This window comes from Equus quagga, chromosome 2, assembly GCF_021613505.1.
Source record: "Equus quagga isolate Etosha38 chromosome 2, UCLA_HA_Equagga_1.0, whole genome shotgun sequence".
NCBI classification, from domain to species: domain Eukaryota; kingdom Metazoa; phylum Chordata; class Mammalia; order Perissodactyla; family Equidae; genus Equus; species Equus quagga.
Genome location: NC_060268.1, coordinates 134,382,713 through 134,396,082, shown reverse-complemented (window position 1 = coordinate 134,396,082; position 13,370 = coordinate 134,382,713). Strand labels below are relative to the sequence as shown.

The window sequence follows — 13,370 nt, the reverse complement described above, 5'->3', positions numbered from 1 at the left end:
TCCTCTACTTTACATATGGTACGCCTGCCACAGCATGGCTTGATAAGCGGTGTGTAGGACCACACCAGGGATCCAAGCCATCCAACCCCAGGCCGCCAAAGTGGAACGTGTGAACTTAACTGCTGAGCTACAGGGCTGGCACCTCTTGTGATTTCTAATTTAACTTTCTTGTTTTCAGTTGGGAGCAACCCAGACATTTTCTAACATACAGTGTTTCAAGTGAGATATGGTAAAGATACAAAATTTACATGGCATTTTTCACTTGGAGGCAGGAGAGATGGGGAGGAGAAGAGACAAGGAGAGTAGAAAAGAAAGTCAGTATTCGTCTGTCTTCTGGCAGTATGTCAGAATGTCCCAAGGCACACTTGGCTCTTCCCATGCCTGGCTCCTTTTCTTCTCTAATAGACCCAATTCAGATGTCACCTCCCCGGTGAGGCCGCCCTGACCACCCAGTGAAAACTTCCCCTGGTACTCCATCCTTCTATAACCCACACCACCACGTAGACCTCCATAGCTCTGACCACTCATTTGTTTACTTGCTTATTGTTACTTATTAGCTCCCTTGTTTGTTATTTGCTTCTTTATTTTCTGAGTCCCCTAACTAAAGCATGAGTTTTTTAAGGGCATGATCTTACCTGTTCTATTCGCGTCCATATTCTTGGCACTCAAACAAGGTCTAACACATATCATATGTTCCAGATATTTTTGTTGAATGAAGAATGATAAGGCTCTGTGCTCCTGTTTCCCCACACTCTCTGCCCTCAGGATGCCCCTTACCTACACAGCCTTTGCACTCCTCTCTCCACATGTGCATCTTACCCATTTTTCCTGCAACAGTTCGGATGCTGTAAGGTCCTCTCTCCCTCTCCCCTCAAAGTACTCCTCTTTGTACCCTTTCTCCAAATTGTTAAAGACAGCAGTGGTCAGAGCATGAGCTTGGAGTCTTAACATCCCTGCTCTCTCAATTGCCAGCTAAGTGATCATAGGTAAAATGACTTAACAGCTCTGTGCCTCAGTTTCCTCAGCTAAAAATGGGAGGAAACAGAGAAACAGAAAATAATTACAACTGCTGTCACGATCGAATGGGATCATCTGTGTAGAACACGTGAAAGAGCCTGAACACAGTAAATGCTAAATGTTCATAATTATTCTTATTCCCACACATGTGAGCACTTAACCAAAATGCTATCTTTTATTTTAAATTTTCAAGTATGCTTGTTTTCTGTTTCTTCTGCCTTGTCAGGCAGTGTCTAGCGCAGTGTCATGCTTCCTTAGTAGGCAATTCAACAAATAGATGTCTGACTGAACAAAGGAAAGGGGAAGGAGAGAGAGAGAAAGGTGACCACATAGGTGAGGTATTTCTATTAACTCCATTATATTTCCCTCGTATTCTTGCAATTCTGATGAAGAAAACTCAGTGCTTAAAATTCTGTCCTTTTGCCAATAAATTCAACTTAGATTTCTACTTATTCTCGGATACCTCCTGCTTTCAAGTGAACATGCTTCAAACTTGTCACATTCTTGGCAATTTTTCTATCCCCTAAGGAATATTTTATCAGTATTGGCTGGAAAGCAACTAAAATATTGTCTTCTATTTGACTTTACCTAAATGATGATTCACAGACCCATCGGATCGTTGCCCAGTCAATAGAAAATAAAATCATGAAAAAATAAAGCAAAGTGATACTAATTTCCATCTTCTAGAAATGTAAGTGAAAATGCAGGTGAAATAAATAGATACTAAGTGAAAAGGAGCAAATTCCTCTAGCACACGGTTATTGGGTTTAACAAGGGATGTGTCATTGGCTCACTCTCTGTATCCTATATGATTTCAACAAATTAAACTTCTCCAACTGGCAAGTTATTAGTGTTGACGTAATGTTGCCTGTCCCTGGACAGCTGAGTTCAGCAGCTTCAGTTCCATTTTTCCTTTCCAAAGGATAGCTAAAGAAGCATTCTTTGGACAAGTGTAATATGTTTGCTACATTTCAAGAAATTTTGTTCACATTTTCCTCTATAGCTCTGTTTATTGTTCCATGAGTCCTGTAGATTTTATTTCTTTGGGCCAGGTGCAAATTTTAGTAAAAAGAACAATGTTCAAACTAGCCCAGAATAGTCTAAAGGAGGTTCATGGGTCTGATGTTCCAGAAAAGAAATTTTCACTTCATTTGTGTACGGAGTTTTGTCCACCATTCAAGCATTACTTGATTGATTGATTGGTTCGTTGATTTTCAGTATGGGAAGATTTCTCCTTCTTCTTTTTCTTGATTTAATAGATAATGTACTCAGCTGATACAAAGGGAATTCTTTGACAAGTCCTTCTTTTAAAAAAACATGAGACTGTAATATACATCATTGTAACTTTCATCTCCTGACAGCACATCATGGACATCCCTCTAAGTCAGTAGCTAAGAATCTAGTTCATTATTTTTAATACCAGCAAAATATTCTATAGTGTGGGTATGATACAACTTTTCAACCATTCTATTGATGGATAATCAGGTTACTTTTGGCTTAGTTTCCACTAACAAGATGGACCTCAATATATTTGTACATATGTCTTGACACATCAGTACTTTGGGTTCTATAAGGTAGATTCCAAAATGTAAGACCAATGGATCAAGAGGTAGATCTATATAGATCTATACATATTAATATTTTCCTATGTAGAGTATAGATACTTCCATAATATTTACTTTGTCTTGTTTTTGCTCCGTCAGCCTAGATTTTCTGATGGAAACATTTTTTAACACTCAAAAACAACAAAAAATTATGCCTTGCTTTACTCAGAAAACTTTGACCCAGAAATGAAATATGCCCCAAATCAAACCCTTTTTAACTGCCACCACGTTATTTCAAGGAGAATTTTCTATTTTTTTTTTTTTAGCACTCCATCTTCTAATGTTTTTTCAAACTTATGACACAGTGGTGTGTGGGCTTTGTCCACCATAAAAATGGTCATATCTGCAGACTTAGTTGTATTTGGTAACATCAGTAGAACACAGCACTGCATCACATTTCTATTTAGATCAGTTACAAAGACTCATTTGTTCCTGAAATTTTGTAACAAGCCAAATCTATCAACTTTGTTTCTTTGCTTATTTTCAGATATTAGTCTAGATACTGAACTAGCAAGACTTTTTTTAAATTAGTGCTATAATGTACATCATGGGTCTGTTCTGAAACAATGATGAGGATTGTTTTTTCTACTTTTTGGCTCTGAACTAAAGGTTTATTGGCCAGTCTCTCAAGTGAATTTGTTTGACTTGTACAGACAGAAAATACGTCCAGTTGACACAGACTATTTTTTTAATAAGAAGAAAAGAAAGAAAAACCTTAAGATCTAGAAAAGACTACTCCTTTTTTATTTGTTGGCCATCAACATATATTTCATTGTAATAACCTATGAGATAAGTATTTATAGATGAGGAACATGAGGCTCAAAAATGTTAAGTAACTTGCTCAGTGCCTCACAGGAAGTAAGTAGGAAAGCCCAGATTTTACCCCATTTTATGTCTGATTTTGAGGCCACACTCTAAACATGAAGACCTCCCCAGTACCTAATTTAACTCCATGCACTGACCATCACCTATTTTGCCCCAATCTTTTTCCCTCTCTTGTTTGTAAATTGCATGTCAGTCTGAACCAGCTGTCAGTGATGATACAGACGTGGAGGTAAAGTTCCATTGGCTATAGTATTTCTTCACAACTGCAGTGGAATTTTGACTTAACCTAAGCTAAGGCCTGTGGTCTACTCTTGGAGCAGGAGATGGAATATTTTAGGTCCTGTTGAGCTAGTCCCTCTTATGAGGTTGACATTTCTCCCAGAAGCTCTGATGTTGGTAGCCAGACTGCTTTACATGGAACATTTTTCACCTTCAGACTGCATCCTCCTGTTACTGAAGATATTTCTACCCTAGCATATTAAAGCTACTTGGTAAAAACTAAATCAATGTCATACGACATGCTGGGTGAACACTTTTCTCCCATTTTGTTTCTTTAACCCTAAGGCTTACTTAGGAAGCTAATACCATTTTTCTTTGACATTTCCAGAAGACACACTGGAAAGTACCTTGATTCTCTGTTGCTTAGTAAGCTGTTCTGGGGAGGCTGAGGGTGGAGAGCAGTAACATTCCAGTCCTCATTGTATTAAATTAGGATTCTACTTGAACAATTTTTTTCCTTGATAATTCTAGAAATTTCTCAATTTAAACAAGATTCACATCATTTTAAGAGATAACACATTCTCTTCCTTGGACTGTCATGAAATGCACCACCTCTTGTAGTTTAATATGTAAAACAGTAGAGAGGGTTTGGGTTTTTTTTTTCCCCCTGAATATGGTGGCCAGCTATAATGCCATAGTATATGTAATTCTTGAATTGGCTAATACGATTTTCTTCTTTCTCGTAGCATTAGGTATTTTTAAAAGTATCGACATATAAGAAATATAAGACATAGCCTCACTGTTTTAAAAAATTGATACAGGAAGAGGCCTAACTTGGAGAAGTTTGGGATGAAAATCTGGGAGTGGACGGATGGAGGTGGAGGCTCTTGGTAAACGGCAAGAGACTCTTTTTCTCGAGTCTTCTATTGCCGTGCAAGTCTTTGGGGAAGAAATACAGCACCACGCAGAGCCTCTAGTTCTTGCACGTTGAGGTTAAGTCTGAAGCACTACCTACTGGTCCCTCCACCAGAGTCGCAACCCGTCTTTGACAAGACAGGCTGCCCATTAACTAAGCTCCGAAGCTGCTAACCCGGGATACCTGAGGCCAGTGTCACGCCAGGGCGCCCGAGGCTCCAAGGAAGCGAAGAGTCCGAAACCACAGACGTGCTGCGAGGGGCTTCTCGCCCTCGGAGGCTGCCGGAAGCCCACAAGCTCAAGCAGAAGACACTGAAGCCCAGTGAAGGGCATTCCCACACTTGCACGCACGCAGACTAACCCATGCACACCCGCACACCCCAAATTCAGAAAACAAGGCACATGCCGCCCTCCTTGCCCCGCCACTCCCCCACTTTGGAGCACTTTCTGTACAGCAGGTAAGCGCTTTCTTTCTTTTTCCTCATCTTCCAAGTTCCCAAACCTGGGACTGGGTGACGCGTGGCCGCGTTCACGGCTTGAGCCGTCCCAGTGTTGCCCTGGGACCCTGAGGTACCCCCGGCTGCCAGAGAGACGCGCAAGCATCTCTCGCTCCTTCGAAGCTCGCAGCGAGGACAAAGGGGGTCCTAATCCGAGTAAAGAATCGGCGGGCAGCGGGGAGGTGGGCTCTTGGGCTGCCCGTGAGTGCCGTGGGGAACAGTACCCGAGGACCCCGCGCGCCTCCCCTTTTCCCGGGGTGCGCTCACCATTTGTAGCCTCTGCCGTGCTTGAACTTGAGGGTGAGCACAGTCTCCAGAAAGAGCAGGAGGTTGAGCAGCGCCAGCAGCCAGTACCACGGCTCCTTCTTCACCTCGGTCACTCGCCAGACCCCAACCAGCGAGTGCAGCACGAACAGCAGCCGGGTGACCAGGGCGTTGAGCAGCACCAGTCCCTCCATGCCGGCCGGCGCGCGCTGCCCGCGGCACCCCCGCCTGCGCCCCGCAGACCCCGCCGGGAGCACCCCAGCCCGCCCGTGGGCGGGAACGCGACAGCTCCGAGACCAGCTGCTGCAAGCGTCCCTCTGCACTCTCCCGCGCCTGTAGATAGGAGAGAGCGGCTCGCCCCTCCCCCAAACTTCCTGAGAACTCTTGGGGGAGAATCTAAACCCCGCTTTTCTAGACTGCTGAGCTTTCCAGGGAGTCTGGGGCTGTGCTGCCCGCACTCCTGCGCGTTATTCTCCAGCGCTGCCCATCCCCCTCCCAATCCCGGGAGCCAGTCTCCCTCCCTGCCCTCTACCCTCACTGCACCCCATGCCTCCAGTGGGGTCCCCAAGAACTTCCCCACTCCGAGGGATTGAAAGAGGAAGGAGGTGGACGGAAGGTCAAGGTGCTGCATAATCAGCAAGGGGGAGGGGCACGCATCTGTGGCACCTCCTCCTTGCTTTCCCACTAAAGGACTTTCATTCATTCACACTTCTTACTGAGACAGGCTCTGAGAGCGACTCGAAGCTGGGACCGAGGACGGCCAAAGAATCTGCTGTCCAAGCAGTTTTAGAAGCGCAGTTCCTGCCCAGTTTGAAGAACTGAAACTTCCCAGGACTAGAGGAAACCAGACGTGCTGGGCTTTCTGAGAGCTCCGAGCACTTTACATAGCGAACAGGTAGCCCGGTCACTTCTACTCTCTGGACAAAGGTGTTGTTAACGCAAAGAGATGTTCTTTATCATGGCATCCTCCTCCCCCCCCACCCCCGCCCCCGGTTTTTTTCTGAAAGGATATAGGGTAGCAAGACAAGAAGGCAGACGGGGGAGTGTGGGAAGACAGAAGATAAAGCCAGGAGTTAGATTAGAAGGTGGAATCATGGAGCCTGGAACTGCACCCTGGAAATCAATGACCAGTGAACCACTCTCTAGTCTTTCCGGCATCCGAGGCAAAGACGCAACTGAAGTCAGGCTTTCCCAAAACACCCTCATGATTTTCGTTTCCTTGTTAGGTTTCCTACCAGCTGTACCACTATTTACTTAACATTTTTCTTTAGACGAACTCAAATTTTTCCTGAAATAATTTTTAAAAGGAAACTTTAGGTCACTTATAAATGCCTATAGATGGAAGGTAATTACAAAAATAAATAAAATAAAGTGAAGTTACTGAAATCTCGCTAGTTATTAATTGTCGCCTTCCAAGACTCTGTGCCTCAGCCTCCCTCTTTCTGGAGAGAAAAAGAAATGCTAGTCATACCCCAATCAAGCAAGAATGCTCTTTTGATCACTTTAATAAAACTGAAAGAAACACGCAAAGGGAATATCTTTCTTGGTTAGGTTTATTCAAATTAAAATCATCCCATATCTTTGTTAAATTAGGTTGAAAAACTCTGATTACATCATTGTCTTAATTAGTTGAAAAAAATCCAACTGCCAAGAAGCAGCTCAGTTGTTTCTGGTACTGTGATTAGGGAGAAGTCTTGTTTTTGCTGTGGGTCTGCGTTCTCCCACGTCTTGCAGGAAACTCAGCAGTGATTTCCTGGGACTGCTTATCGTAGTGCCCTTCAATGTGGGCTGATGGCATAGTGACCTGGGGCAGCCCACTATGCGGTGATGCATGAGAGCACTGTAGACCAAAGCAGCAGGGGGCCGTGTGGCATGGACATTGGAGCCATAGGGCCGGGCCAGCTGGCTGCCTTGGACTCCTCGCTCAGCCATTTAATAGTGTTGTAACCTTTGTACCTCAGTTTTTTCATCTGTAAATGGGGTAGTAAGCCTATGTACTCATAGGGCCATTGTGGGGATCAAATGAGATTGTCCATACAAAGCACCTGACAGGTAACCAGTGCTTTGTAAAAGTTGGCAATTATTACCTGGACCAAGAAAGTTTGGCCAGGGGAAGCACTCTGCTGATCTGAGGCAAGTAATAATAGGAGAGGAGCAGAGAAACATAACATTCCTTAGGCTGGTCAAAGCCCTCCGGCCAAACACCACCAGGAACTCATCTGTTGCTGAGCAAGTTGAGTTTATTACTTTCTAAGGGAGAGAGAACATACCTCATAGGGAACTGTGGGGCGTCCCAGTAAGAAGGTGTTAGAAAGTTAGTAAGGATCTGGGCTTGTGGTAGGTGATTTTAGGGTGGGATGAAGAAATTTAGGGAGGGATGAATAAAGTGGGGCTTTACTCTAAATTGGATCCTGTCAGGAACTGGGGCTAATTCTATGACTGGGTGTCTTAATAAAGCCTATTTAGATAGGGGAATGTTTGGTCATTTTTGTGGTTTGGACAATGTTGATGTTTTGTTTGTGTTCAGATATGATTGCAGAGTGGTCCTATTTTTGCCTTGATCCATCACACTCACAGAGTGGCCTTGCTTGATCTTGATGTCCTTTGAAATTGTTGTGTTCAACAGGAAGGTACTGAGGCCTGGTTGATGGTGTCAGGCCAGCTGCCTGCTGCCAAGGGTTGCTTTTCTCTTTCTTAGGCTTCCTAGGAAGGGCTCCCCAGGAGAAGAGTTTAACAAAAAAGGAGGGTGGTCAGTCTGACATCTTCCAAACATCTTTGTTGTTCTCTATTTTGAATGTTTCAACTCAGAGATTCTGTTGTCTCTGGATCTGAAAAACAAAACTCATTAAAAAGAACTCTAAGATTATATCTTTTTAATTTCCTCCTAAGCTCATTTCAGAAGACTGGAGGCTTTGAGAAATGTCTTGAGACCTCCAATCCAATAGCCTAATAATCTTTAAAAAAAGAGAAAAGAATTAAGTAATTAAAAAAAAAATCTACTCTTCCTGAAAAAGCAATCTCAGCCTCATGCACCCAGTTCTTGTGCAGGCTGGGGTTGCAATAAAGCAATACCAGCACATCCTATCATCCCAGGGCACAGCAGTCACCAGGCCTCTCTTCCCTTCGGAATGTAAAGCGAACACAGTTGTCAGGTTTCTCTCTCAATTAGAGTGATTTTGGTTGCATAAAAGAGTGTCTCAGGCCATCTCAAGTAAAGGAGTAGTTATTGGAAGGGTACGTAGTCTAACAAGGGAGATAGAATCCCTTGGAATTCAAGTACAGGAGGTACAATAGAACCTTGGGCAACTGGAGCTGGAGGACAGCTGTGGAGTCGAGTGGCTCCAGAGATCTCAAGGTTACAGTCTGTGGACCTTTTCAAAGCAACTCTCTGACACTGTTGGCTTCCAGCCAAATCACTCCAAATTCTCAGTTAAAATTCCTGGAAAAAGAAATTCGATTGAATTCTTTCAACTCTAGGTACCAGGTCACACCATGGACCAGTGAGTGCGCTACTGATTGACTGTAGAACAGTCATTGGCCATCCCTATGCAAAGACCAATTTAGTACTGTTTTTTTCATCCTTCCAGGTAGAGTTCTGGGCAGGGCAGTTTGAGCAGGGGAGAAAGAGGGCAAGGGAAGCACATTGGCTGACATGCCTAGTACCATCCAGCCCTGGGCTGACATGAACACATTCTATACTTACAATGTTTGAGATGTCCCTGCCTGGTCCTATCTAAACATTGTGCATGCAATTATAGGCTCATCTATGGCCTCACAACAGCGATGCAATCCCACATCATCTGCATACAGAGGCCACCAATGCTGCAGGTTGGTCTCAAAGGCCACAGCCTCCTAGTAGTGTTCATTCTCCGCTTGGCTCCATTTTGATCATATTCAGACGTCACTCTTATACATGCACACATTATATACATGTGTGCCTATGTGTATACTATATGGCACGAAAAAATCATACACTATAGGAAAATACAATCCTATTCCCCAGAGGAATTATTCACAATTGACACTTTCCATTTTTACAATTACATCTTACAGTTACAAATATATATTTTATATTCCTCCATTTCTCAATTTACCAAGTTATAAAACGGTTGAGTTCTCGGTTTGAATGTTGGAGAGTCCAATAGTCTCTCAATACTTTTTTTCTTCCTCACTCCACCTCTATTAACCAAATTCTGTTAATGATTTTGTCTATAACAACAACATTCTGTTCTCTGGTTATAATTAAGTCTACTGTGCCTTGTCAATGGGTTGATCCTAAAAATTGGAAATCAACAAAATTTTTAAAATATGTAATTATTATTCAATGTATTTTTCAGACGTAATGTTTGTTTCCCCTGAACTTTGAAGACATTCATTATTTTCTAGAGTCCACTGTTACTGATAAGAAGTCTCACGTACATTTCATTGCCTTCTCTTTGTAAATACTCTTTAAGTATTTTTTTAGTCTCTGGAATTTTTTAGGTCTTTTTTTTTAATCCCTGGAATGCTTTATCATTTGAATGTGTCTAGATATTGGACTTTTTTTCATGTACTCTACCCCACACAGTAATTGTGTATCTTTATTTAGGTAAGTGAAATCTTCTTCTGTTATTTTTTTTGATAATTTCTTTTCTATTGTTTCTGTTTTCTCTTTCTAGAATGACTTATATTTGCTGTCTTTTTCTTTTTGATCTAAGTTCTGGTGGAATTTCATAACTTCATCTTCTAGATGTCTAGCTTAATCTTCAGATGATTTCATTTTATTGTTCCACTCTAGCAATGGTTCTTTTGGCCAACTAATTTTGCAACAAGCTTTATTAATTGATACCTTGTTTTTTCACAGCAGCTTGTTCTTGTTTGATAGATGCAATATCTTTTTAAATTTCTTTAAGAATATTACTTATAAATTTTTAATTATTTTGCCTTCCCTGAATTATTTCTGTTTTTACCTTGTCGATTGTTCAATTTATTCCATTCCTTCCATCACTTTCAGGTTTTTTAATCTGGTGATCCTCAAATAATCTAATAATCCTTTGTTTTCCATTCATCTTTACAAATAAAGAACTGGGCTGGCTAGGAGACGTATTTGGTATAGATGTTCTGAGTTGCTGTTTGTCCGTTGAATAGGAGAGCTGGCTATGGTCCTAGGTACTTGGGAGGAGACACTGTCAGGTCAGCTTCCCTGTGGGGTGCAGTGGGGAGAGGCAGGCAGTGGTTTCCAGGTGAGGAGGGTTCCTCTGAGAGCTGGTGCCTAGCGCATCTCATTCAGTCCTGGTAGGGCTGCCTTGACTTCTCTCCTCTACCCCATTCCCCAGCTCTGACTGCTTTGAAGATCCATATCCACCCCTAAGGATGCTCTGATTCTCTTCACACCCTTACTAGGAGTCTCACCCCCATCTCATCTTTCTTTGAAGAACATTTCTCAGATTTTAGCTTGAGATCATTGATGACTAGATAAGGAAGCAGAGATGAACTCCAATCATTTCTACTGTTGTGAATATAGTTATTGAACAAATATCTTGAACACAACTGTGCTTTGTACTTGCTGGTATGACTTCAGGTTCTTCAGGGCTCTCATAGAAAGAACTGTGTCCACCTCTGCTGTCTTAGCCTGTTTTCTTCTGCTCTGGTTTCTCCATTGACCCAATCCTGTCTGTATTCTACCTTCCTGAAATTCCTCAAAAATTCTGGTCCACCCCCTCAAACTTTCTGGCATTGCTTTTACTGCATTCTTTTGGCTTTAAGAACCATTTCTATCATTTCAAAGGTAAAGGCTTAATTCCTAGTTCACAAATTCGAACTAAAAAACTCACAGATATATTTACTGTCCTGAAATGTGTGGATTAAATGAGAACTGTAACTGCAACTATTTCATATTATATACACTAGTGGAGGAAAATCAGAACTTCATTAAGTTAGCAATAGCTGTAATAATTGCTCTTCTTTTAAAAAACAAAGTAAAGGCCAGTGGTAATTATCAATCTTCAGACACTTCAACAGCCAGTGAGAAGAGAAATCTGAAGTGCAGGTGAAGGATCTGGAGTAGGCTGCCTTCAAGTTGCCTTCTTCAAGCCTTGGCTCTATCTTTTCAGTGATGCGATTGTTGGCAAGTTACTTAATCTCTTTAAGCCTTGGTTTCTCATCCATAAAACAAGAATAAGAATAATGATAGTACCTTCATGTATTGTAAGAATTAAATTGCTTGATATTTCAAAAGTGCTTAGAAAATGCCTGGAATACAGCAGGCACTCAGTAAATATTTGTGGAATGAATAAATTAAGACATGAATGAGGATTGAATAAACAACACCCCAAAACAGCAGTGTGTTATTCCCCAGCTGGTCGCATAGCTGAGTCTTCTTCTAAGGCCAGCTGCTTGTAAATGATGGGGTAAATAATAAAGCTACTAAATGTCTTTGGTATGAGCTCAATGCCTCATTCTGTCATGTGAAAGGAGATCACAGATCAGTGGGAACACTGCTTGATTGGCTGTGATGATAAGCAAGTCTGAAAATGCTGGTGGTTTTACTACCCTGAATATTGTGAGACTTATCTCCCAGGATGGCCACGTAGTTAAGATTTTGGCTTTGTAGTCATACAGCTTGGGTTTGAATCACAGCTTCTGTTATGGGCTGAATTGTGTTCTCTCCAATTCCATATGTTTTGTCCTAACCCCCAGTACCTCAGAATGTAACCAGATTTCAAGGTAAGGTCTTTAAAGAGGTGATTACGTTAAAACACAGCCATTAGCATGGGTCCTAATCTAATTTGACTTGTGTCTTTATAAAGGAAGGAAATGTAGGCACACAAAGAGACTCCAGGGATGCACATGCATGGAGGAAAGACCATGTGAGGGCACAGTGAGAAGGTGGCCATCTCCAAGCCAAGGAGAGAGGCCTCAGAAGAAACCAAACCTGCCAACACTTTGATCTTGGACTTTCTGTGATCTAGAACGGTGGAGAAAGTAAATTTCTGTTGTTTAAGCCTCTAAGTCTGTGATGTTTCGTTATGGCAGCCCTAGCAAATTAAATGCTTTCAGCATATGAGCTGTGTAAACTTGGGTGAGTTTCTTTGTCTCTCTGAGCCTCAGTTTCCTCATTTGCAGAATGAGGACATTAGTAGGACTTAACCCGTAGGTTTTGAGGGTGAAATGAGATTATCACTTAGCACAGAGCCAGCCTCATAGAAGACTTAAATATGTTGGCTATTATTAGTAGTACTATAATTATAATAATGGTAACTATTATTGTTATTATTACTATCTCCAGAGGGACAGTGTCAGAGCCCCTCCCTAACTGATTGAAAAGTGAGCAACATTGTTATACACCAAAATGTTGCATCTTTTTCTAATCACAATCTTGTTTCACAGATGAGGAAACAATCTTCTTTTAAATGATTTTTGGGGTCTGATAAGGCTTGAATCTTTAAGAAAATAGAATATGACTATAAAACACAAAAGAATCAGTTTGGAAAAAGAAAGTTTATTCAAAATGTGAATTTAAATCATGATGTTTAGTTCATGTAGTTCATTGGTTGTTACTAGATTAGTTGATTGGACATTTTGATCCATTTAGAGTTTGTTCAAATGAGCCTAGGGTTAGAACTATAGGATGAAGATACCATTTATCATTTAATCATGAACATTCTTAACCACAGAAGCACTAAAATGAATTTACACTGGAAAGCATTGTACGATGTTGCTTCTTATAAATGCTTGTTGTAGGTGCGATTTAGAGGAGGTGATAAGGGTGTTATGCTGGGGTGGCAGTCATAATGCCTTAGTTCCAGCTCCCGTCTCAGGATCTTCCTTTGTAACATGGAGCTGAGGATGCCAACCTTGTACACTCCATGATCATTCAAAGAATCGCATGAGGTAATGAATATGAAAATGCTCTGTAAATGTACGTTGAGGTCAAGGTTAACATTATAGTGATGTTATGTTGGTAATATGTACCCTCGGTACGATGTGATGAGAATGGTACTTTATCTCTGTGGTCTTCCTCCCCCAAACCCATAACTCCAGTCTGACC

General features: G+C 41.7%; 1 protein-coding gene across 1 annotated transcript in view; it reads right to left on the bottom strand.

Annotated features, from left to right (window-relative positions):
* Positions 1-5,805, bottom strand: part of TMEM26 (transmembrane protein 26) — a 39,227-nt gene extending 33,422 nt beyond the window's left edge. Inside the window, exon 1 of the mRNA XM_046649349.1 lies at positions 5,345-5,805. Coding sequence (XP_046505305.1) covers positions 5,345-5,535 — 191 coding nt within the window. The 5' untranslated portion in view covers positions 5,536-5,805. The remainder of the gene's footprint in view (positions 1-5,344) is intronic.
* Positions 5,806-13,370: the final 7,565 nt, after the last annotated feature.